Genomic DNA, 26763 nt, shown 5'->3' on the forward strand with positions numbered 1-26763 from the left:
TGCCGAGCGGGGGCGCAGCCGCGGCGCAGCGGCCGACGCGGGGTCCGCGCCCACCGTCGCCGGCCCGGCCTCCTCCGCGCTCGGCGCCCGCGCCTTCCTCCGCCCGCCCGGACTCCTCGGGAGCCCCAGGTACCGGCGCCGGCTGGGCGGGGACGACGCGCGGCCTCGTCGCCCCACAACGTCCGGCGGGGGCTCGGGCCTGGCGGGGCGGGGGTGCGGGGGTGCGGGCCGGGGAGGAGGGAGGGAGGGGACTGCGCGGTGAGGGGCACCGGGAGATGGCGGGGGGGGGGGGCATGGAGCCGGGGGGGCACGGAGCCGGGCGGGCATGGAGAGGGCTGAGTGGGGGGGATGGAGAGGGGAGGGATGGAGGGGGTGAGTGGGGCATGGAGAGGGGGGGCATGGAGCCGGGGCAGGGCATGGAGGGGGGTGAGTGGGGGGGATGGAGAGGGGAGGGATGGAGGGGGTGAGTGGGGGGGGATGGAGGGGGGATGGAGAGGGAGGGGGATGGAGGGGGTGCGTGGGGGGAATGGGGGGTGCGTGGGGGGATGGAGAGGGGAGGGATGGAGGGGGGTGCGTGGGGCATGGAGAGGGGGGGCATGGAGCCGGGGCAGGGCATGGAGGGGGGTGAGTGGGGGGGATGGAGGGGGTGCGTGGGGGGGATGGAGGGGGTGCGTGGGGGGATGGAAGGGGGTGCGTGGGGGGTGCGTGGGGGGAATGGGGGTGCGTGGGGGGATGGAGGGGGTGCGTGGGGGGATGGAGGGGGTGCGTGGGGGGATGGAGGGGGTGCGTGGGGGGATGGAGGGGGTGCGTGGGGGGATGGAGGGGGTGCGTGGGGGGAATGGGGGTGCGTGGGGGGGTGGAGGGGGTGCGTGGGGGGATGGAGGGGGTGCGTGGGGGGATGGAGGGGGTGCGTGGGGGGATGGAGGGGGTGCGTGGGGGGTGCGTGGGGGGAATGGGAGTGCGTGGGGGGAATGGGAGTGCGTGGGGGGATGGAGGGGGTGCGTGGGGGGAATGGGGGTGCGTGGGGGGATGGAGGGGGTGCGTGGGGGTTGCGTAGGGGTGGAGCCGGGGGCGCCCCTGACGTTCCCGGGGAGCAGACCCAGGCCGAGGCCGAGGCCGAGCCCGCCGCGCTGCTGAGATTCCGGGTCTGGGTCCCGAGCGAGACCCGAGCGGGCGGCGGGGCGGTGGGGCCGGGAGGCTCGGGCGGGCCGGGCCGCGGAGGCCGCGGGGCCGCGCGCTTGGTTGTTGGGGGTGAGCGTGTGAGCGCGTGTGTGAGCGTGAGCGCGTGTGTGTGAGCGTGAGCGTGTGTGTGTGAGCGTGAGAGCGTGTGTGTGAGCGTGAGAGCGTGTGTGTGAGCGTGTGTGTGCGTGTGCGTGCGGGAAGCGGCCGGGAGGGGGGGGGCCCTCGGCGTGGGGAGCGCGGGGCGGCGGCGCGCGGGGCTGACGCGATACAGGCCTCGACCGGCGTTGATGACGTCGGTGATGACGTCGTCGATGCTGACATCGTCGATGACGTTGATGTCGTGTTGTGGCGGGGTCGGGCCTTGACCTCGGGCCTCGCCGCTGACCCGGGCTGACCCGGGCTGACCCCGCTCCCTGCGCTCTCGCCCGTGCCCGCCCCACCCACGCAGGCGGGCGTGGAAGCGGACCTGGGCCGGGTCCCCGCCCCGCGGGGTTGGGTCGCAGGCGCCATCCGTCCGTCTGTCCGTCCATCCGTCCATCCGGTGGCCAGCCCGCCGCCCCCCCCCCCCCCCCCGCAGGCAGGTGCCCGGAGCGCGGGATCCCGAGCCGCGGACCCCGCCGCGTCCGTGCGGCCGGGCCTGGGCCTTGAACTCGGGCCTGGCGCCGCCCCTGCGCTCTTCCATCGAGGCTGGCGCTCCACCACGTGAACCAGCGCCGCTTCCGGTCTTGCGTGCTGTACTGGAGATGAGAGTCTCCAGGGCCTTTCCTGCCCGGGCTGGCTTTGAACCGCGGTCCTCAGACCTCAGCGTCCTGAGTGGCTGGAGCGGCTGGCCTGTTTTTGAGCCGGCACGCGGATGGCAGTGGGTGCCTCTTCTCGGGGAAGAGGGTGGGGTTGCAACCTTGAGTTGAGTAAACATGAAAACTAATAACGCATCCACGAATAATGGATGCAGGCCTGTCCTCCACTCCAGCGAGTGCGGTGGCCCACGGGTGCTCATCTTCAAGTTAAGTATCTTTCGCACCTAGGTCCTGCTTTCTCTTAGTTTCTTAATCTTTCCTTGAAAGGTGCGTGGAAAGAGAAATAGACCTGGTGCAGGTGCCTCAGACCCAGAGTTTTAGCTCTTTGGGAGGCTGAGATCACATTTGCCGTTTGTGACCGGCCGTGGAGACACTGAGACACCTCCTCAACATAACAGGATGTGGTGGCACTGCCAGGATCCTGGCTGTGGGGAGGGGGAGGGGGCGGGTTGGCCTCGGAAGATTGTAGTTCCAGGCCAGCCTAGGCCAAAAAGCTCCTGAGGGCTGTGGTGCCTGCCGGCAACCTAAAACAGCAGGGCAGGAAGCAGGATCCTGTCTCAAAACTAACCAGTGTAGCTGGGCGCTGGTGGCTCACCCCTGCAATCCCAGCCACTCAGGTGGCTGAGATCTGAGGATGTCAGTTTGAAGCCAGCCTAGACAAGGAAAGCCTGAGACTCTTTCCCTCCAAATAAACACACACACACACTCAGCTTAGGGACAGTACTCAGGCCCAGGGTTCAAGCCCCAGGACTAGCAGATAAACAAGAAACTAACCGGTGCAAAAGAAAGGTGAAGGGGCTAAAGCAATAGAACACCTGACACGCAAGTGTGAAGCCCCTAGTACAACACCCGGGTACCCAAAATAGAGGAAAATAAATTGGTGTTTAATACTGAGTACTAAAATACTAATGCGTTGCTGAGAAATGCATACGTACGTGCTCAGCACAGTGAACACTCGGTGCCTCAGCTATGTCCTGCAATCCTCTGGTCCACATACTGGAAACTTCTATTTGCATAGGACAGCTTTGTGCGATTGGGGGCCAGGGGGGAGGAATGCTAATCCTGGGGCTTGAACTCGGCATGTGGGTGCTGTCCCTGGGCTTTTTTGCTCAAGGTTAGCACTCTTCCACTTGAGCTGTAGCTCCACTTACAGCTTCTTTTGTGGTTCATTGAAGATAAGAGTCCCATAGACTTTCCTGCCTGGGCTGCCTTCAAGCCAGCATCCTCACATCTCAGCCTCCTGAGTCACTAGTATGACAAGCACAAGTCATCAGCACCCAACATGCACAGCTACTTCTTGAGAAAATTTTGATGGTGTTTCCTATGCAAGTAGTTCCCCGTAAAATCACACTGCATATTAGCATATCAACATCTATGAGATAGCAAAGGAAACGGACTCTGTTTAATCTAGTCTTAATGTATGAAAACTCATTTTCTTCTTCCTCATAACAAGACCTCTCCCATTAAATCCCACATTTTATATGAAGATTTCTCTCCTCCAGAAATCAAGCAGTTTTGCATCCGATTTTTGAGCAGAAATCAACTTGTGATGCGATCTACTTGAAGATCGTGTCAGATGCTGTAAGCTGAAGGCTGTCTCCCAGGTGCCTCCGCTTCAGACCCGATCACAAGCCTCCGGTGGTTCAGTCTGTGCTTCTGATTGATCAGCTACAAATTGGGGCAACCGCAATGCTAGTCTTAGAGACTAAGGGTGACACCTAAGTTTGCTGGTTTAGCGTAAAGGATGCGGCAGAGGGTGTGGGCAGATGGATGTGTTAGGTGCCTAGGGAAAGGTGTAGGAGAAGAGCTTCCACTCTCACACAACACTGTGTGTCCACTTCCCTGGGAGCTCTCTGGAGTGCCGACTCTTAGATGTTTAAGGAAGCTTCATTTGTAGGTCTCCTGGATTACGTTGGCCACTGGGAGTCAACTCAACCTGCAGCCCAGAGACTGAGGGGGCTGAGACGTCCCAGCCTTTTAATCATGCCCTGGTCTTTGCTGCTGGAGCACTCATTCTAACGCTGGGGCCGTCTGCTGCCAGTCAGGAGCACGCGAGACTTCCCCATACCGCCTTCGAAACAGGAGGAGTGCCTCCCTCAAGTGGGTAGCTCGGTACGTGGATAGACAGACAGACAGACAGACAGAGCTTAAGTACTTTTACTTTGTGAGTGAATATATGTACACAAATACATAACTAATACATTACACTATCTCACTAGTACCTACAAAACTTAGCCCTCTTCCTGCAGCACCAGTGGAATATGAGTTTGAATGTTTCTGTGTGCATTATCTTGTGACCACCCAAATTAATGCAAAAGCATAGAAATGACTTATTTTTTTAGATGAGGAAACAGAATCATTGCTTACCCAACTAATTAAAAATGAGGAACGATTGTCATCAGCTACAAGATAAAATCATTGAGCGAAACATTTTCAGGGACCCACCCCTATCTCTTTCATTTTACAAACTCCTAAAGAGACCCATTTCCTCCAGGTATTTTCTTAGGGAAGTATACTCTGCCTTGAAGGTTTTCGCGTTTCTAAAGTGGTGACAGGGAGGAGGGCCGCAGCACACGGGGCCTTGTGCGCTGCCGCCGATGATTGACCCTCGGCCCTAAGGTTCCCTGCCTGATAGGATTTATTTTCTCTTTAGGGTGAATACTGCCTCTGCTGGGAAATACAAGAGTGTGAGTAGAAATATGCCCCCCAAGTTCAAGCGCCACCTCAACGATGATGATGTTACTGGCTCGGTGAAAAGCGAAAGGGTGAGTTCAGAATCTTAACTTCAAAAAAGAGATGTTTGTATTCCCTTTGCAAAGTCACAGAAAAAGCAACAACTAAAGTTCATGGCCACTGCCGGGCAGTAAAAGGGATGTGCATCTTGCTTACCCTGACTGGCCACTGCTGACATACAGGGTGTCAAAAGACAGGTTAACAGGAGAAAGAGTAATAATTTGCTCTTAGTCTTACATGACATGGGAGCCTTCAGATTTAAGACCCAAAGAGCAAGGTTGACGCCATTTTCTTTTTTTTCTTTTTTTTTTTTTTTATCCATCTTGGGGCTTGAACTCTGGGCTGGGTGCTGTCCCTGAGTTCTTCAGCTCAAGGCCAGCACACTACCACTTCAGCCACAGCACCACTTCCGGTTTTCTGGTGGTTTATTGGAGATAAGTCTCATGGACTTGCTTGCCCAGGCTGGCTTAGAACCGTGATCCTCAGATCTCAGCCTCCTGAGTAGCTAGGATGACAGGCGTGAGCCACCGGTGCCTGGCCAGGTTGACTCCATTTTTATGCCTCAGTTCAATGAAGCATGGACAGCCATGCAGCAATATGATGATACAAAAATGATATGATCTAGTGTAATGTAAGTGGGAGGGAGGGAAACGTATCGAGGCCTGTCTGTCCAGATTCTTCCAGCCTCTCTTTGAATCATTACTTCCTTCTGGGTATGAGGCAGGCTCCCTTGTGGAATGGAGGTCTCATGATCTCAGTCAAACAAGGTAGGTCAGAGAATCTTTTATGGACAGCTTTTAAGTAGCAAGGTAGGGGACGATTAGGGCAGTGCTCTCTAACTTTTATGGCTGGCTTTGCGGAATGGAGGTTCTGTTTCCTTCTTCCCTGGGGAAGAATTCTAGTGTCTGTGGCTTTCCTGGAGGAAGGATGTGGATAAAACAGGAGGTCAGGAACCAGGAATTCCTGAAGTCTTAGGGTATCATTTTTCTGAGCTGCCAATGCACTGTTCTAATCCTACTTGTTTTCTTCATAGTGAGCATATTAAAAGTTATATTACGGCTTAGTTTGTAGCTTAGTAGTAGAGCACTTGCCTGGCTTATATAAGGCCCTGAGCATTCAGTCCTCAGCACAACGACCAATACTACTACTACTACTAATTAGATTGTTGACAACTGAATACTGCTTCCATTATTGATAAAATCACTGTGCTCATAGTTTCTAGTGTTTGTTCAAATATGTAATTCTTATTTAGATTGCTGAAATCAAACATATTTGGGATTCAGAATGTTTCAGACTTAAAGCTAGTTAGTTAAATGAAACTTACGTAACAGCTTGTTGGGTATCTGTGCCAGTATCTCCAAACATTTTACCATACTTCAATAAAATATATGATTAACCAAGTATGTAAATGAAATGAATAAATAAATTAGCTAAATAAAATTGAGGTTACATATTTCTTTAAATAAGTTTTGACACCAAACGTAAACCTTTTTTTATTAGAACAACAACAAACAGAAAATGCAGTGCCTCTAATCCTAGCTATTGGTTCAAGGCCAAAAAAGTCTGAGAGACTGATCCAAAAAAACCATCCAAAAGCAGGGCTAGAGGTATAGTTCAAGTGGAAGCCAAGTAAGCGAGTACAGCCCTGAATTCAAACCCCAATAATACAAAACCTTTTGTATCATAGAATTAGAACTTGGAATTTCAGATAATAGATTCTATACTTAAAATTGTCTCTAGACTATCTTCTATATAGATTTTCAATTTCTAGCACAGTCCAGAATATGCTAAACAAATACTCTGTAAATAGGAGCTGGTGTGTATCTCAGTGGTAGAGTGCTTGCAGAGCATGTGCAAGGCCCTGGGTTTCATCCTTAGCATTGCAAAGGAGGAGGGAAGAAGGGAGGAAGGGAGTTGTAGCATTTATGTGTTTATTTATTTATTTGTGCCAGTCCTGGGGCTTGAACTCAGGGCCTGGGTGCCTGACCCTGAGCTTTCTGGCTCTTGGCTTGCATTCTACCACTGAGCCACAGTGGTGGTTCATCGGAGATAAGAGTCTCAAGATGGTCTGGGAAGGTGGCTCAGTGGTAGAGTGCTTGCCTTGCATGCATGAGGCCCTGGGTTCAATTCCTCAGGACCACATAAGCAGAAAAAGCCAGAAGCTGTGCTGTGGCTCAAGTGGTAGAGCGCTCGCCTTGAGCTAAAAAGCTGAGGGAGAGTACCCAGGCCCAGAGTTCAGGCCCCACGACTGGACCCCCCGCCAAAAAAAAAAAAAAAAAAAAAAGAGTCTCAAGAACGTTCTTTCCCAGTCTGGCTTTGCACTGCGATCCTCAGACCTCAGATCCTCACTGTCCTGAGGAGGAGCTAAGGTTCCAGGTGTGAGCCACCGGGGTGGGGCTGTATAGCTTTTATTTTTGAATACAGAACTCAGACCACTGACAGTCACGTGATAACTAATAGGTGTGGACGTGTTGTGTACCAGTCCATCCTCTGCCGCCCTTCGCCCTGGTATTTGGATGGCACACTTGTCAGCTGGGTCTCAACTCAGAGTGCATCTCTTACGATGAGTTTCCATGGCAACCCAGGCTCAGAGTCAGCTCATCACTGTCTGTTTCACTGACGTCTTATTTCTGGCGTAGCATGCAGGGGTGTGTGTGTGCACCAGTACTAGAGCTTGAACTCAGGACCTCACTCTCTGGCGTGGCTTTCTTCCTCATAGTTGGCACTCTACCACTTCAGCTATGCCTTCAGTCTGTGATTGATTTTTTTCAGTGAGAACTCAGACTGTGTGTCTTGGCATGTGAAAATACTCAACAAGAATTGTTAGGTGACTATTTAATTTCTCTACTGTTAATCGTGTTATATTCTATTTCACATAATGACATTCATTATCTTACATACATTGCTTACATCTTTTCCCTCTTTTGTACCTTTTGCTAGATGGGTCTTTTTTCCCTTGCCTCTCTCTACCCCAGGGACCGCCTCCCTCCCTATCTGATGCACTCACGTGATATTTTGCCCGCGATCCCTCAGTAATGCGCTGTCCACGCTCCACACTCTGCACCGCGCCTTTACTCTCAGTGCCCTTCTTCCAGGCCTCTGAGATGTTACAAGGTAACAGCTTCTCACTCTCAATCTGAAATCTCAGTATTTCTCTTTTTTTTGACAGAGAAATCTTTTGGAAGATGATTCAGATGAAGAAGAGGACTTTTTTCTGTAAGTTTTTCTTTTTTTTTTAACCAAATTTATCAGGGTCCAGTTGACATACAATAAAACAATAAAATGCGTGTATTCAAAATGCATAGTATGAGATATAACATGTATTATAAGCTTAGGAAATCATCACCAGAATCAATCATGAACAAGAGCATCACCCCAAAGTGTCTTCCTAGCTCTGAGTAATCCAGTCCAGAGTAATCACTACTCTGCTTTCTATAATTATGGAACCGAGTTTGTGTTTTCTAGAACTTTTTATAAATGAAATTATAAAATATGTCCCCTTCTTTTTTTAACTTCATATGCTCAGAATAAATTATTTTGAGGATTCATCCATGTATCCATAGTTAGGAGTTTTCCAAGTAGTACTCATTTATGAATATATATTCATATGAAGTGGTAATTATTTTCATTTTGCAGTAAGTATTGCAGTTGATTGTTTTAATTATTGATACTGCAATATCATAAATATTGAAATTTACTCACTCCCCAGTTGTTTCTAGTTTTTGACTGTTACAAATAAAGGGGCTGTAAACATTAGTGTATTTTGTTTTTGTTTTTGTTTTTGTCTTGTTGGTCGTGGGGCCTGAACTCTGGGCCTGGGCACTCACTGTCCCTCAGCTCTACAGCTCAAGGCTGGCGCTCTACCCCTTGAGCTACAGCACCACTTCCAGCTTTTTCTGCTTAATGTAGTGCTGAGGAATTGAACCCAGGGCCTCATGCATGCAAGGCAAGCACTCTACCACTGAGCCACCGTCCCAGCCCTAGTGTGTTTTTATGTGGACATAACACTAATATCTAGAAGTGAAAGGCTAGGCTACATTTACAACTACTTTCCAAAATGGCTATACCATTTTATATTCTCCATAGCAGTGTATAAGAGTTTTAATTGCTCCAACTACTCACCCATACCACACAGCCCGTCTGTCTCACTCAGCTAGTCTAGAGGGAATCAGGTAACACCTCATTGTGGTTTTAGTTTGCATTTCACTAATGACAGATAATGTTGGACGTCTTCATGTACTTGTTTTCCATTCTTACGCCTCCTTTGATGAAGTCTGTTTTCTAGTCTTTACTGTTTTCTCTTTTCAGCGCTGGGGCTCAAACCTTAAGGCCTTGTGCATGATTAATGGGTGCTCTTTCCCTGTATCCTCAGCCCTTACCTGTTGTTGATTTGTCTTCTAATTAAGTTGTAAGAGTTTTTCAAATTCAGTAGAGAAGTTCGTGGTCGGATCCATGCTTTGCACATGTTTGCTGCTAACCTTTTAATTTTTAGAATAGTATCGTTGGAAGGGTAAAGCTTTGAGGTTTTCCTTGCGTTTTGTGTTTTGTTTTTGGCCGCTCTGGGGTGGAGGCCAGGGCCTTCTACTAGGCCGGCGTCCTCTCGCTGAAGCCTCCCCTCCAGACTGTGTGTGTTTGTCTTGTTTTTCGCGACAAGGTCTTGCTGACGTTGCCCAGCTGTTCAGACTCTCAGCGCCCCTCTGGACTGCTCAGTGCTGGGATGACAGCACCGCCACCCCGCATCCCTTTTTCCATTGAGGGGGGTCTCGGTCCGGTGCCTGCTGTTTAAACAGGCAGTGCAAAGGCCAGACTGCAGTATTTTTAGTGAAGCTTTTGCTCTGTCTCTCTCTCTGTCAGCATTTCATCCTAGCCTGAATTCAAGGTGAACTCCGGCGTCTAGTGTCTTGTAACTCTCTGGCAGTTTAATTGGTGTGGTATAGTTGCCAGGTTTTGTTTTGTTGGTACTGTGACATTGCTCGCATATCATATTTCAGAATTTAATGAGTAAGCCCGGCACCAGTAGCTCACACCTATGATCCTAGCTGCTCAGGAGACTGAGACCTGAGGATCACAGTTCAAAGCCAGCCTGGACAGGAAATTTCATGAGACTCTTACCTCCAATAAGCTACTCAGAAAAAGCCAGAAGTGGTGCTGTGGCTCAAGTGGTAGAGCACTCAGGGACAGTGCCCCGGCCCTGAATTCAAGCCCCAGGACCAATAAAAGACAAAGAAGATTAATGATTAGGAAAAAACTATGTACCACTAAAGATTATATAAGCCGTAATTTCTCAGAAAGTTTTAACATTGAAGATAATTAGGTTAGTTATGGCTGCCAGTGTACCAGTGCAGTAGAAACATGACTATATAGTAGATGCTGAGCATCAAACAGGCTTCCAAGAAGACTGCCTGCAAGGAGAAATGCTTGAGCATAGAGTTCTGAGCGCGCCCGCCTGACACCGCACCTTTCAACAACCCGAATGTTGCCACCTTCTCACTTGACTTTTACCATGCTTTTGGGACCAGGCTTATTTCCACAGAGTTAGGGGCAGGGAAACTGAATAGATCACACAGGAATTTCCCTCTGGGCTGGCAATAACAACGTAATCCGACTGATGAGGTGTGTGGATGTGTGCTTTCTGTTCTGATGTTTTACCATTCCTAAAACTGATGTTTTCTTTTCAGAAGGGGACCATCTGGACCAAGATTTGGACCTAGAAATGATCAAATTAAGCAGTAAGTTCCCAAGCTACTCAGTTGTTTAAATGATTGTCATATTTCTACGTGGACCAGGAACTGGAAAACTGGAAAACTACAGTGTGGGCCATGTCTGGCCCCAGCCCATCCTTGTGAACAAAGTGTTACTGGAACATGGCCCTGTTTGTTTTCACATTATCTCTGTTTCTTTTTAAGCAGCAGCAGCAGCAGGATTGAGTGTTCTCACAACTGAGAATTATGGGCCAAAAAGTTAAACTACCTGATGTTTGATCTCGTACAGAAAAAAAATATTACCTGGATGTGGTAGCACATGCCTACAATCCCAGCACTCAGGAGAGTCCTGAATTCAAAGCAGCTCTGGGTACAGAGAAAACCCTGACTTGAAAAAAAAAAGGTGGCGGGAGGAGAAAGAGCAACAGGAATGGTTGGTCCTTCACATAGACTAAATGTAACCTAATTCTTTTTATTTTTACAAAGCTACCTCTGAACTATACTCAGTACTGCAAAACTGGGTTTTTTCTTGATTATCTTATGTCAGATCTATTAGTGTAACCTGAAGATCTATTTTGGCTTTTAATTATATTTCCATTTTCAGAGTCATAAAAGAAAATAGGTAATTTTCTATAGCATTTTTTAATCTACTTCCACAAGTTCTTTCATATTTGTTACTAACCCTAATCCATATTTTAGATTCAGGCTTTATTACTTTTATGACAATTTTTAGTTTAAAATTTTTGCTATGTGTATCAGGTGATGCTAGATGATGAGTAATATGCTATGGTGATATCTAATGTCGGAAAGACATTAATGCTGATGTAAAAGGAAAAGGAGTGGATAGCAGTAAATCACTTGATTCCAATTCAGACAGTCTATCACACAGAAAAGGAAGAATCGCCCTTTCTACACTGCAGTTAAGTGGGTTTGTTGGGTTATTCCTGTCCGTTGTGGGGCTTGAACTCAGGGCCTGGGTGCTGTCCCTGAGTGCTTTTGCTCAAGATGAGTGCCTTATCACTTTGAGCCAGAGCTTCACATCTGGTTTTCTGGTGGTTAATTGTCAATAAGAGTCTCACAGACTTTCCTGACTGGGCTAGTTTTGAACTGCAGTCCTTAGATCACAGCCTCCTGAGTCACTAGGATCACAGGCGTGAGCCATCAGCGCCCTGCTTAGTTAAGTGGTTTTTATATTCTGCATATATTGCCTGCAGAATGTGTTCATACTTCATTAGTACCTGGACCGTGATTGGAAACCATTTTATGACAGTCTCCTAAGGGAGACATGGATGTGAGTGGAAGATGGCTTCAGGTTACCCCTTAAGATTCTAGAGGAATCTACCAAGAGTCAGAGTTGCTGTGTTCAGTCACGCCTATCTGCAGTGTGTGAATGCCTGCAAGGGTACCAGGATGTTAGAGCTGAGCCAGAGTGACCTCTGTGTCCACGCACACCTGTGTCCATACCTCTGCGTCTCCTTCTCGTATACTTCAATTGATGATGAAGTAGAGGAATGTAGTGATGACATGCTGTGTCTCTGCCCTGCCAGTTACACTTTACCTATCTGATAATCCCATAGAGAGAAGGTTTTCCAATTGAATCTTAAAACCACTGCGTTGTACATAGTAGTTAATGTAGATTATATGTATATGTATCTACGTTATCAAGTGTCAAACACAAATGGATATGTATCTGTATTTAAGTTCTTAAAATAACTTTGTCAGTCGCAGAATTTTAGAGGACTTGTTGAGAAAATATAATGGCTTTTACTGTGAAGCTGGAGACTGGCCAAAAGGAATTAGAAGTCAGTCATCGGGATGGCTCAGCCTCACGAATTGCTGATCAAAACAGGACCACATTCACCATGTGCCCTGCATGGCAGACATAACCTTTCACACCAGTTCCTCAAGAAAACTTCTGCATTAGTTTAGTATCTAAGATTGATCATTATCATTAAGCTATTTTATTACCACTTAACATCTCAAAAGCAAATTTCTTTTTTTTTTTTCTTCTTTGGCAGTGCTAGGGTTTGAACTCAGGCCCTCATTCTTACTAGGCAGGTGCTCTACTATTTGAGCCATGGGTCCAACCCTTTTTGCAGTAGTTATTTTTGTCCCTGGACTATGATCCTCCTTTCTTACACTTCCTGCTGTGGCAGGGGTTGAGGTAGAGTCTTGCTGCTTCTCTGGCTGGGTTTGTCTGGAGCTGCAGTCCCCTGTTCTTGCCAGGGACAGGCCATCACACCCATGACAGTGTTTCCTGGGCTGGCCTCCAACCATACGTTCACAATCTCAGCCTCCAAGTAGTTGCTACAGATGTGAGCCACCAGCATCTAAGGGAGTATTTCTTGACTATATAGATCATCAGCATTGTTGCTTTATTTGACAATGATTGTCCACTCATTATTAATACTGAGGACAGATTAATATAACAAAAATAACCAGCATCCCTTTTTAGGGTATTTGGAGGAGCAAGATTTTAGTTATTTGTGTGTATATAAAGATTTTGGTGTGTTTTTTTTTGTTTGTTTGTTTGTTTTGTTTTTTGGGGGTCCGGTCGTGGGGCCTGAACTCTGGGCCTGGGCGCTGTCCCTCAGCTCTTCAGCTCAAGGCTAGCGCTCTACCACTTGAGCCACAGCGCCACTTCCGGCTTTTTTCTGCTTATGTGGTGCCAAGGAATCGAACCCAGGGCCTCATGCATGCAAGGCAAGTGCTCTACCACTGAGCCACCTTCCCAGCCCCAAAGAAGATTTTGTTTCTCTTTGGAATGTTTTCTTTGCTTTTTAGTTAATAACATTTTTAATACTACTTTGCTGAATGGTTAATATTCATGAATAAATAATCTCCCAACTATGAACAATAGATGTAGTTGCAACAATAAAACAGAACGTTAAAACTTCTTTTGTCAACAGTACCTGAAAAGACCACAAGATGGGATGTTAATGATGAAAATACATGTTTTCCTTACAAAATAAGGGAGGAGTATGTTTTGTAGAGCACAGATTTTTTTTTCTAGTGGAAAAGCACACGCTTAGGCATTATGCTAAGTCTTTGAAAAACTCTGACTTTTAACTCTATCAACAGAAATTACCACCATCATTTCAATGTTGAGAAAAATGCAAGGCTAAAAGAGACTTGCAGAGTGGCGTCTGTAATCACAAACATAACGAGCGATAAGCTGGATTGCAAAGCCAAATATGAATTTACAGTCTCTGTTCTGCTACAAGAGGATGTAAAACAACATTGGAAATGCCTTTTTCTGTATGTTCTGTACCCTTTCTTCCATATGACCTTCATGCCTGATTCACATCTGTATGTTCTGTACCCTTTCTTACATATGACCTTCATGCCTGATTCACAAACTTGCTTTTCCACGGAGTGTCCTTTTCTATTTCAATTAAATGCCATTATCTTTCTACTGTCACTCAGCTGCACAGGTTATGAACTTAGTTATTACGTGTTTTTTGTCCCCATTTCTCTACCCTATCTATCTATCATTTAGGGTAAGTGCCCTGAAATGCCCCTAATCTTACAGGGAATGAGGCTGGTAGCCTGCGTTCTTTTTTCCATCTCATAGGAAGTGGCCCACACCATTCAGCTGTGTGTTGTTAGGGTCCATGTGCTTGAATGTGTTCTGCATTGTCATATGCTGCTGAGCTCTAGTTTTATGTAACTGTGGCCAGACAACACAAGGAATTATGTCAGCATATGTCTGTTTGCTCAGATTGCTGCAAGTACCAGGACATGATCTATTTTGGAGAAGGGTCCATGGGCTGCTGAGAATGTATATTGAATACAATACTCTGTAGCTATCTTAAATGCAGTTGGTCTATTGTGCTGTTTTGTTTTAATTAGTTCAATTTTAATTGATTTTTTTTTTGTTTGGGTGACTTACCTGTTGGCGAGAGGATATTGTGCTGGGGTCTTAAGTCTTGTAGTGTCTGTTGAATTCACTTGGATGTGGTGCTATTTGATGCATATAAGTTGGCAATCACTTTCTCTTGTTGGATCATTCCCTTAATAAGAAGTGACCTTTAGGGCTGGGAAGGTGGCTCAGTGGTAGAGCGCTTGCCTAGCATGCATGAAGCCCTGAGTTTGGTTCCTCAGTACCACAGACACAGAAAAAGCCAGAAGTGGCACTGTGGCTCAAGTGGTAGAGCGCTCGCCTGAGCACAGAGAGGCTCAGGGCCTGAGGTCAAAAGCCCAAGACTGGCAAAAAAGAAGTGACCTTTGTTATTCTGACTGACTTTAGCTTGAAGTCTACTTACCGTATGTCAGTGTGGACACCCTCCCTGGTGGGGGAGCTTCTGCTGTCTTTCCACCCTAGCCAGCCAATGAGTTGTGAGTTGGTTTTGCTTATTTATAGGGTTAATGTAAAGGTAATCAGTACATCACCACTTCCCTCACTGTCTCCCAGTTTTTTCCTTCTGTCCCCACCTAAACATAGTACCTAGTGAGTATCACTGCCACATTTGTTCACCCTTCTGTCCCCACGCAAACATAGTACCTCATAGTACCTAGCCAGTATCACTGCTACATTTGTTCACCCTCACGTCCCTCCATCTTTGTGGAGATGTGTTCTTAGAGGCGACAAATAATTGAATCGTGGTTTTTGGTCCAAGTTGCCATTCTGCTGCTTTACTTTAGCCTATTATTATCAGTTATATAAAATAAAAATCACTACCTAGAAATTGCAGGTTTTGTTCTTGATGAACATAGATTGAAATCTGTCTTATTATAGTTAAGTGTAAGTCTCTACAATTACTGCTTAAATCTCTTTCTCTTAAGTCTCTCTCTCTCTCTGTCTCTCTCTCTCTCTCTCTCTCACACACACACACACACACACACATCCGTACACCAATATTGTAGCTTGAACTCAGGGCTTTATACTATTGATTAGTTTTTTCACTCAATGTTGACAGTGGAGCAGTACCTCCACTTCCTATATTTTTTTCTCAAGCTAAATCTGCTTGGCAGGAATTATGCTCAGTTTCTTCATTTATTAAAGAAATACTAGTACCTATTTTGCACAGAGTATTATAGTGAAGTTCTAATGTAGACAAAATAGCCAGTATTCCTGCATTCATTGAACTTACCTTCTAGTTGGGAGAGGCAGAAAATAGGCATGTAAGTAAGTTAACAGACAATTGTACTTTGTGTTAAACACTGAGATCAATTGACAGGGTTGTCCATTTTATTCTTTGTTGTTTCCTAGTACCTAAAACAGGACATCATAGATGTTTATTACTTTGTTGGAAACAGTGATTGAAAAAATAAGTATTTATAAACTGCTGTTATATAGGAAAAAGCTCTTTAGCTCTCTGCTTAGATAAGTAATAGTTGCAACAAGACATCCAGAGGCTCAGGAGCTATTTCAGATCTTTGGGAAGAAAAGCACTCTGCATGTCCTTGCGTGGCTGGGCTTCGGTCTTAAATCCTTCTGTAGAATATGTGGGAAGCATGGAACTCTGGGAAGTTGTAATGACTCCTGAAGACTAAGTGCAGATAATCAGTGGGTGTGTTTAATGCTGTTAAAATGAGAGACAGGTGATTATTAACAAGTACAGTAATTGGTATTTAGATGTGGGGGTACTTCTGACTCTACCTGATCTAAATGGGCTTCCATTTTGTTTTTTAACACAAACTCTTTGAAGGCATAGCTCAAAGGAGAGAGATCTTTTTCAGAATTACACACAACATGCCTCAGCTCTAAATCTCAGGGTTAGTTTGAAGAGGATAAGATGGGGTTGAGGGCAGAGAAGAAATGTGTATTACGAAGTTTTTATTTAAAAAGCTCCCAGCTGATACATATTTTTCCTCCCCAACTAGAAACAACCACAATGTCCTTATTTACTTAAATACACATATCTATTTAATAATTAGTTGCTAATAATCTAATGCACTTCACACATTTTTGTGTTATAAGGATTAGAAGTTCACTTTACTTGTCTTTTCAAACAGTTATTGTTGTGATTATTTCATACAGTGAACTTCAGATAGTTTTTGTATTGTAGTTAGGGCATCAAAGGGAGACTGGACACTTGAGCAATCTATATTGAGCTATCTCTAACAAAGCGTTAGGAAATGTGGAGTTAACAAATGTTGGTGGTTAAGAACCAATTTTAATGTTTAAGTTTGGATATATTTGCATAGAACAGTCTGAAATTTGGTTGAGTGGGCTCTGACACCTAATAAAAAGGAGAAAAACATATTTTCATGTTGGAGAATTATAAAAGCAAGTTTTTTCATTTTTGTTTCCCACTCGGCACTTGTGAGTGTTCTCAGTTGTTTTAACCCCTCTATGTTTAAGAGAAAATTAGAACTCTGTGAGAATTTGCTAGTCTTTATCACATCCCAAGAAAACATTTCAGAAGTTATGAACAGTCTTAGTAGGATAATAAGTAATTTATATCTTCTTTTAAACTAGTGTGCAGAGTCAGGTGGATGAAGTTATTGATGTCATGCAAGAAAATATTACAAAGGTAATTGAAAGAGGGGAGAGACTCGATGAGCTGCAGGACAAATCAGGTACGGACACCTCGCATGCTTACTGATTCCATTAACCCCTGTTTTCTTGATGCATGTCTCCTATTCGTTTAGCCTTGTTTAAGAATCTTGACTTAGTCAATTAATATTTGATTCTGAAAGTTACAGTTTTTCATGACATAATTTCAGTTCCCTTTACTTTGAGCATCTAATCATTGAATCACTTCCTAATTGCTCAGCCAGGGATGGAGACTTTTAAATGCATTGTTATAGAGCTATTTTTTCTTTTTTGACTTGCTACATTGCTGTGCCTTGTGTTTGTCATGTGAAAGCTAAGGTCTGATGCCTTTTTTTTTTTGGGGGGGGGGTGTCTGGTCATGGGGCCTGAACTCTGGGCCTGGGCGCTGTCCCTCAGCTCTTCAGCTCAAGGCTAGCGCTCTACCACATGAGCCACAGTGCCACTTCCAGCTTTTTTCTTTTTGCTTATGTGGTGCTGAGGAATTGAACCCAGGGCCTCGTGCATGCAACCAAGCGCTCTACCACTGAGCCACCTTCCCAGCCCTCTGATGCCTTTTTAAAACATGTACTTGAAGCATATCTGATACTGTTATTTGTGCTCTCCGATACGTCATTAACCTTTCTTTACAGACTGATATTGGCCATAGCGCTGTAACTCCTCCTGGCATATATTAGATATGCAAATGGTGAATGGTTAAGTCTCGACAGATTCGCTTGACCAAAAAATGCAATCTTTTAAAAAACTGATAGTTTTCCTTCAAAATGACTTACTTAAGCATTTCTCAGAATCGAATCATTCCCATGAGTAATTTTTCTCTAGGGATGTCCCAAGTCTTTTTGTTTTCGTTTCTTACACTGGGAATTAATTTGCAGCTATAGGAATGAATATGTTCTCATCTTTGTGGGACTGGGTTAAAGAATCCTGTTCTGTTGTTTAATCCTCCTTTCCACCCTCTATGTGATACAGAAAGCTTATCGGACAATGCAACTGCTTTTAGCAACAGATCGAAACAACTTCGAAGGCAGATGTGGTGGCGAGGCTGCAAGGTAAGGAGGCCAGTAAATACTGTGGAGCTTGGTCAGCTCCCAAGTAGCTGCCAAGGGCTTGAGGGAAGTGGAGCCCTGGAATGTAAGCTCTCTGAGGACAGGGATTGGAATGGCCTTGCTCATCTTTTTTTCTTCTGAGCTGGGGCCATGGTGGGAAGTCGGGACATACATGTTGGGTTAATCAGTTACTCTGGGGACGGGACTAACGAAAGGACTCAAGCTGTGCCTAAAAGGCGTTTTGGCTAGATTGCTTCATGAGAGTAACACACACCTTACCCATAATGAAGCCAACTCTTTCTATAATTTTTTTTCCTGGCAATAATGTCTTCAACTAATCACAGAAAAAAGCTGGAAGTAATGCTGTGGGTCAGGTGGGAAAGAGCCAGCCTTGAGCAACAGATGCTTAGGGACAGCACCCAGGCCCAGAGTTGGCATAAAACATTTAAAATAAGAGCTAGAGAAAAATTTGATTTTCTGTTCAGAGGGGACAAATTTAAAGCATTGCGTAGTCAGAATCTCTACTGACAAAAGGGTTAAGGGAAAAAATTCCATTGTCCCTCATTATCCCAGAGAAATAATGCTTTGACAAGAGAAATACAGAATCACTGCACTACAGACACTACATCCCTGCAGGGTACCTCATGGGAGCCAGCCTACCTCGTAAGTCAAGGAAGGCCACTGATCATTAAACAGATTTTACAGTGAATCTCTCGTCCTGTGAGCAAATCTGTTTTTCCTCCTTATTCTAGGTTTAATTGAAAATCACAGACATGAGTACTATGATCTCACTTTTTTTTATTTTTTATTTTTTTTTGTCGGTCGTGGGGCTTGAACTCTGGGCCTGGGCGCTGTCCCTCAGCTCTTCAGCTCAAGGCGAGCACTCTACCACTTGAGCCACAGCACCACTTCCGGTTTTCTGGTGGTTTATTGGAGATAGGAGTCTCACGGTCTCTCCTGCCCGGGCTGGCTTTGAACCGCGATCCTCAGATCTCAGCCTCCTGAGTAGCTAGGATTACAGGCGTGAGCCACCAGCGCCTGGCTTGATCTCACATTTTTAAGTTCAGAAGTAACTTTTTAACCCAGACTTTGCCATATGCTAAGGGTTTCTCCCAAAGGTCATATAGAGGAACAAACAGTTATATAGACTTGGTACTGTCTGGTCTCCGGCATTCACTGGGAAGGCACAATCACGAAGTTATAAATATCACATAAGGACGGACCCTGGAGTGTTAAACTCTGGGTTTTCTGTCTCTGTTCATCACATTATGACACTTGTACAGAGCTGCTAAAGGATCACACACTTTTCCTGATCTCAAGGTAGAAATAGCATAAGAAACAGAGCATGCGCAGACCTTTGAAAAGGCCTGTCTGGAATGCTTAGTTAGAACAGTTTTTCTGCAGTGCAGCCTTGAATGACAAAAGTCCAGTGAAGTAAAAAGCTTCAAATTAAGGGAACTCCTAATTATTTACAAAAGGATGCAAACTCATTGGAGAAACAAATTGGAAATCTTTCAAGGAATGTTCCTGTTGCATGCTGAACCTATTATATGGTGAATAGGAGAACAGATAGTCCTGGCTTTGTTATCAGATGGAACAATACCTCTCATATGCTCTTTTTGTGTATTGTAGATAAAAGCCATCATGGCTTTGGTTGCTGTTATCCTTTTGCTAGTGATTATCAGTAAGTATTTATTGACTTAATTCTTCTTGGGTTACTTATTTTGCAGTTCATCTTAATTCCTTTTAACTTCAGTTGACACAGGTATATCTAAAACAAGATTGAATAATGACTTCTGACTTGTGAGTCTTTAACCTACAATGTATGAAAATGCTCTTAAAGTGGCTGTGAGACTTTATGTGCACATGCACATGTTTTTATCTTTGTCAAATTCTTACAGAGAACTCACTTCCTCCTCTTTGCCCACATCCCAAACAAGGCAAGTCTGGTTCCTGTTATACCAGAATATTCATTTTTTGTTTACTGCTAACTTCCAGGTACTTTTTTTGTACCTAATAATGCTGTTTGGGAAGGGCATAGCCAGTGAAATTCCTTAGGCAGCTTTTTTTGGTGTGTACATGTTTTGGAATTGAACTTGATTTGGAACATTAAAGCATAATTTATCCTTAATGTTCTTCCTGTTTGTGCACCTGCTGGGCCTGGAACTCAGAGCCTGTGTACCTGCTTGGCTTTTTCATTCAAGATTTGTGCTCTAACACTTGAGCCATACTTCTAGTATTTGCTGGTTATTTGGAGGTAAGGGTCTTTCAGATTTGTCTGTCCAGACTGGCTCTAAACCTCAAAATCTCACATCTCAGCCTCCTGAATAACTTAGTGTTTTTTTTTTTTAAGGGCAAATCATTTCCAGTATTTACTTTTTGTTTAACATTTCCTTGTCTGAAGTTTTAGGAAGCTATTCTTTTTTGTTTGCTTATGGTACTGAACTCAGAGGTCTCTAATTGCTAGGTTGGAACTCTGTTACTTGAACCATATTTCCAGCCTGCATTTTTGCTGGTTATTTTGGAAACTGAGTCAGTTACCTTGACTGACTTCAGGATGCACTCTTGGCTCTCTGGCTCCTGAGTCCAAGCGTGAGCCTGCAGCAGCAGCTCTTCTGTTTTGAAAAAAATACTTATGTATGGATTGTAAATTTGTTGACTAGTAGAAACATAGCTGCCATCCCGAAATGGATCTTCATGTTACTTTTGCAGTCATTTGTAAGAGTTGAGAGCTGCAAAAAATTTCACTTTCCTGACCTGCAGGTCTCCAGCAAAAGCCAAACCAGGCAGTTTTGGCCTTTTTGTTTCAGTTCTTATTGCTTAGATAAGCATCCTTTATGTAATCCATCCCAAATTTTTGTGCTTTGTGTTGAATTTGCAGTTTAAAATGGACCCCAGGCACAGTCCTGAAGCAGTCTGCTAAGTGCATGAAGGTTGGGAGTGCTTAACAGAATGCATGTGCCGTTATCTAAAAGCACACATAAAAATAAGCCTATATATGCATTATTGACCAAAACGTGCTAGCCAGAGCCTCAGCCAAATGTAATCCTATACTGTCCCTAAGAGAAATGGTTCAGGCTGGGCACCGGTGGAGACTCACGCCTACTCAGGAAGCTGAGAGCTGAGGATCATGGTTCAAAGCCAGGAAAGTCCATGAGACTCTTACCTCTAGTTAACCCCAAAGCTGGAAATGGATCTGAGGCTCAAGTGGTAGAATGCCATGAGGGAGCGAGAAACAACAACAACAACAACAAAACCTAGGGCCCCAGAACTGGTACAAAAAGAAGAGAAAAGAAAAAGTTCAGAACTTACTAATGCAGCGGGTTTTTTTGCATTTTTTGTAACTATTTCTAGTAATACGAACCAACAGTATATACTGGACAACATTGAAAATGTGGTATAAAGGAAAAAAATTGACTAATCTCAGCACACAGAGATAGTTATTATTAATAAACTATGGTAGGCTGAGAAGGTGGCTCAGTGGTAGAGCGCTTGCCTTGCATGCATGAGGCCCTGGGTTCGATTCCTCAGCACCACATAAGCAGAAAAAGCTGGAAGTGGCGCTGTGGCTCAAGAGGTAGAGCGCTAGCCTTGAGCTGAAGAGCTGAGGGACAGCATCCAGGCCCAGAGTTCAGGTCCCATGACCAACACAAAATAAACAAAATAAATAAACTATGGTCTATACATCCAGTCTTCCCTATTAGTGTATCGGCATGTGTTTCACAAGCTGAGATGGTGTTTTCTAACTGAATGTATGGTACCTCTCTTCCCATGCTAGTGAATAGTTTCAGTGTTTTAGCAGCTGTTTGCTGCCATTGTGCCATACTTGAACTGGGGTGCCAGAGTTAGACATTGGGATTGTTTAATTTGTTGTTTTCTTTGATTATTTATTATCTCAGATAAAAGTTTAGTCATTGGCCCTTTTTAAAAGTGGACACACATATATTTAGGAATATTGCATCTAACACAGCAGATAAATCAGATTTTGATAAATTTTTTTTTTTTTACTTTTTTTTTTCTCTTACAGTTCTTATAGTTGTGAAATACCGTACTTGATTTGATGACAGAGATCCTCATTAAACAAGATCTGGGACAATAATAATAATAAAAGATTGCTGCATAATTTAAATGAAATCTATGTATATAACTTCCCAAACTTCTTTTTCAAGAAATTAAGAGGCAAGTATCCCTTCAAATTGGAGCATTGAGAATGTCCAATTACCGTCTTTCCTTCTAACAAAATCTCCTTTGTATAATTATGTTTAAGGCAAAGATAGCTATTTTGCTGTATTCCAAGGATCTAATTTGAAGCTAGATACTTGCCAGTTCATGGTTGGTGTATATAGCTAAACACTGGTGACAGTATTTCATACTAGTATGTTAGTGATATAAGGACTTGAATTACTGCATCAAACGGGGGCCAGACTGGGGTCCGGAAGCCTCTGTTGAGTACCAAGTTACTGTGCTAAACGCAGTGCGTAACGCTCCGTCAGCACTTGCAAGAAGACCCTTCTCTTCCTGTTGGAATTGCTTTACCAGCGCTTTCCACGTGTGTGTGGAGCTGTAGCAAAGGCTAAGTGTTGTAAATGTTTCTGTCTTCAACCATCACGAAAAACACTCCAGTAAACTTACTTTTGCTTGTATAAGGGAATATGTTAGTAATTCTTTTGATAGTTGGATTATGGAAATGGGAAATTTGAACAGTGTGAAAATAGCATGGTATCCTAAAACTGGAGACAATAAGATTATTGGAAAATGCCGCTGGCGAGTTTGGAAATGACCACGATGCAGCTACCAGCCGCGATCTCGTCCGTAAGGCGAGAACAGCGCTGATTAGGGAGAGTCAGAGGCGTCTTTTTCCTGGTTTTACTTTGCTGCTTGTCTAGTCATCTGCTCCAGGTTTTCTGCCTGCGCCTCCTCTGAGCCCGTCAGGAGGCGGACATTGCACAGTCGTGAGCAGGCAACCGTGGGAAGCACAGTGGTCGGCAGGGCGGGAGCGAGAGGCGATGCAGGGGCTGCCAGACCACAGCTGGTTTTCACAACAGGCCAGTGTGCCAATGCTTTGTGTTGCTGGAGCAGGTCAAAGTGACCAGCTTCACGAGTCTGCAGATGTTTGTGCCCCTGGCCGTCTTAAGTTAGAAATAGGGTTAATAGAAAATAACGATCCTATGTAACATTTTATCTATCGGATCATTGTAATTCAAAATGTATAAAACAGAATCTACATGTGTTTCATTTTGCAGTAATTAGTGCAAAGAGGCAAAATGTTCTCTTTAGAATGGAAAGACATTTAAAGGCATTTTAAATGATGTTTAAGACAATTGAAAGAGAAAAATCTAAATAGAATTGCCAAAGTTTATGGTTTCCTTAAAGCATTTGAAAATAGGTAACATCTTGGTAATTACGTAATCCTGCCTCCCGACTGGGAGCCGCGTCTGAAGGAGAGCAGCGTTTCTACAACTGCAGTAGCTAATAGTGTAGGGATAGAAATATTTTTAACTGGAAGGGCAGAGTCAGTCCTAACACAATATGTACGTCCTTTATCTGGGTTAGAACTAGACGTGAGTAGTTTTCTGTTAGTTGGTGTCGAAATCTGGTTTCTCTATAATATCTGCTAGTGAAGATAAAGATTATTTCTTTAACTTCTAGTTCTTCCTTTAATACAGTGTGCCACTTTTAAAGAAACAATTATAAAAATAAAATTATAAAATATTTTTAAAATCTTAATCATAAAAATAAAGAAAATATTTATATAAAAGCATTGTATATATGTAGTTGTCTTTGTGTTTAAGTTCGCTGCGGCTGGGCACACTGGTGGTGGCACGTGACCCCTAGCCCTTGGCAGTGGTGGCTTGGCTCCTGGCTTACTTAGCCTCCTGTCCCCCAATCCTGAGTCAGCCCCGAGAGCCTTCAAATGGCTGGCATGTATCTCTGTGACAGCCCTGTGGCACTGTGAGTGACGCGGGCTTCCTAAAGTCAGAAACAAGGGGAATGGTTGTTCAGATTGTCGCCAGCCTGCTTTGCTTCCTTCCCTTAACCATTGTTTCTCTCATTCAGCTCAGATCATCCTGCACTTGAAAAACTGAAGTTACACCGTCATCAGAGCAGTCATTCTTTAACAACAGTGAAGATGAACAGAAAAATTCAAGTAGCTTTGCAAATAGTAGTTGGAACTGAGTGAAGTCCATTCACTGTTCTTATGCCTGAAACGTAACCTTGTGATTTGTTTTTAATTCCAGCCACCTGTTGCCTGGCAGCCATTTTGGCATTACAATTCTAACTAACCAGTTCCTCCTTCTGATCATAACATAATAATACGTATAGTCTTTTGGCTCCTCTGTCCTAACAGAGCACATTAGAAATTTCCCTAAGGTTTTGTAAACTTGGAGATTCTTTCTTTTAATCTTTTGGGGGACTTCTTGATTCAAAGAAAGTTCAATATTGAAGATGGACCAATGTCTAAAGTGGAGGGAGAGAAATGAACACATTATATATGTATATAAAAATGCCCTCTGGGAGCTCTCCTGTAGACTACCTGTCGCTATAGTCCTTTCTGTATATTTCTGTACTCTGCATTTGAAAATTATAACGTTGGCATCATTAAAGCAAAAAGTGTTACCTTTCCATTGTGTGTAGCATGCGGGTGCCCTATAAATGCTTACCCTGTGCAGGCCTGAGCGAGGGTAAGAGGCGACCCACGCTTGCTGCCCCGCCCACACCCAGCTGGTATCCCGTAGACACCTGGTGACTAGGAAATGTGCAAGAAATGTTCTTCCATGTTGAGAACCAACGCCATCAGATGCCCTTCACTGTATCGAGTCACTGTTATGATACCCATTGAATGGTGTTTGCACATAGAAAGGAGATTAGAGCCGGGCGCTGGTGGCTCACGCCTGTAATCCTAGCTACTCAGGAGGCTGAGATCTGAGGATCGTGGTTCAAAGCCAGCCCGGGCAGGAAAGACCATGAGACTCCTATCTCCAATAAACCACCAGAAAACTGGAAGTGGCGCTGTAGCTCAAGTGGTAAAGCGCTCGCCTTGAGCTGTAAGAGCTGAGGGACAGCGCCCAGGCCCAGAGTTCAAGCCCCACGACCGACAAAAAAAAAAAAAAAAAAGGAGATTAGAGTCCATCTTATTTTTCTATGATTGGGTGAGCAGGGAAGAGCATGAATCAGTCTACATTTCTGAGAATGCAGTGTATACAGTACTTAATGTTATACAGACAATTGCCACAAAACTGGTTGGAAAGAACCTGAAAGTGCTATTCACCTCATCCATCGTTTGGGGTTTCCCAGGTGGGTAATGCCCAGCACGTAGCCATGTAAGGCCCTCAAAACCATTTGGCACATGGCAAGACAGACGTTGACTGTTCCTCATTGGCTGGTATGGCCGTCTGTGTATTGGTGATTTTGTATGGCCTGTGAGGATGTTATAAAGATCTAAATGGCCCTCGGCAGGAAAAGAAGCTCCTCTCCCCCTGTGGGGCTTGGGGCTTTTTAATTTATTTTGTATTTTTTGAGACTTTGTAACTGTATAGCTAAGGCAGTTTCCAGACTTCCTGTCCTCCTGCTTCAGCCTCCTCCTCAATGCTGGAGTTACAGGCCTGCACAACCATACCAGTCTGAGATAGGGTCTTTCTAGATCGCCCAGGCTGGTCTCAAATCCTGGGCTCAAGAAATTCTGCCTTAGTCTCCTGCATAGCTGGAACCACAGGTGTGCAGCCCTGGGTCTGGGTGGGCCTTCTTTTTTTAAGTTTGATATTCGTCTGATTTTTTTTTTCTGTAAATTAAACAGAATGAAGGGTGGGGTCACAGACACTTTTCCTCTGGCTCTTGCTTTGTATTAGGTGAGTAGGAATTCAGAGGGAAGTGGGGGTGGCCCGTTACAGGGGTGAAGGTGTGAAAGCAGGGATTGCCCGTGTGTTAGCACAGTGCCGCGTGTCCCTGCTGATGCCAGGCCAGACGGTGTGGCACAGATGGTTCACAGCCGCAGGGGCGGCCGGTGGGTGGGCAAGGGCTGACCTCGAGATCTTATAATCTAGTGCAGAAACAAGTCTAGTTTTGCAAGTTACTCTGTTTCATTTGAAAAGGTGATGAAATAAAACCATGTGTTTATTTTAAAGCTGCATAGTAAGTCAGAAATTTGGTAAAGTGTCAGAAACTCAGCTGTAACTCCAAGCCCTCACGTCTGACTCCGCGCTCCACCGTTTGATAAGTGCCTTTGACGCTGTGGCGTGCGGTGGAGACGAGCCGGGTCCACACAGGGCCCTCTCCCAGCCTCCGCTCCCCAGAGCCATTCTTAGTGTCGCCAAGTTCCGCGCTTTGTGTTCATCTTGGATATGTATTTGTAGCCTCTCCGTGGTAAACAGGAAAATAAACCATTTCATAGAAAATAAAAGCTACACACCTTGGCCTACTCTGTGTTACCTGTTGCCTTAACCCCAACGAAAAGTTTATCTTAGCAGGGCCACCTGCACAGTCACCCTCATGTAGTCCGTCTGCTTCCCAGTGAAGTGCACGGGGAAACTAGACAGAGTAAGCCCTGCTCAGTGTACAGCCTGATGGGGGAGCGCATGGGCCTTAAGAGGGATTGCTCAGTATACGATCTCTGTGGACTGTTGGAAAAGCAGATTTTACAGGGAACACGTCCTCAGCCAGGCTCAGAACCCCAGCCAGGCCTGCCTCGCCGCCTGAGGCCTTGGGCTAAGCCCTCCAGCCTCCCTCCCTCACCCGGAACCGCGTCTTCTGGACTCTGAAGAGGTGTGGGAGGGTGTGTTCTGGGCACACGCACTGAGGTGTGCCCA

The 26763-nt window shown here is 45.1% G+C and overlaps 1 protein-coding gene across 4 annotated transcripts; it reads left to right on the forward strand.

Moving 5' to 3' along the window:
• On the forward strand, positions 1–26357 carry LOC138818222 (vesicle-associated membrane protein 4). 4 transcript variants are annotated; one of them, XR_011369012.1, is made up of 9 exons: positions 1–129; positions 4633–4744; positions 7882–7928; positions 10391–10441; positions 16839–16939; positions 17883–17962; positions 19592–19643; positions 21987–22138; positions 24017–26357. XR_011369012.1 is itself a non-coding variant. In XM_070009234.1 (8 exons), exons 2-8 carry the CDS (start codon positions 4679–4681, stop codon positions 24043–24045), a joined length of 426 nt encoding a protein of 141 aa, XP_069865335.1. In that variant the 5' UTR covers positions 1–129; positions 4633–4678; the 3' UTR covers positions 24046–26357. The 4 variants fall into 4 exon arrangements, 3 of the variants coding, with proteins under 3 accessions (XP_069865335.1, XP_069865336.1, XP_069865334.1); XM_070009234.1 differs by lacking the exon at positions 21987–22138; XM_070009235.1 differs by lacking the exon at positions 24017–26357 and having other exon boundaries at positions 10394–10441; positions 21987–22093.
• Positions 26358–26763: the final 406 nt, after the last annotated feature.

Source organism: Dipodomys merriami, unplaced genomic scaffold (genome assembly GCF_024711535.1).
Source record: "Dipodomys merriami isolate MVZ:Mamm:240054 unplaced genomic scaffold, mDipMer1.0.p SCAF_72, whole genome shotgun sequence".
Lineage (NCBI taxonomy): Eukaryota > Metazoa > Chordata > Mammalia > Rodentia > Heteromyidae > Dipodomys > Dipodomys merriami.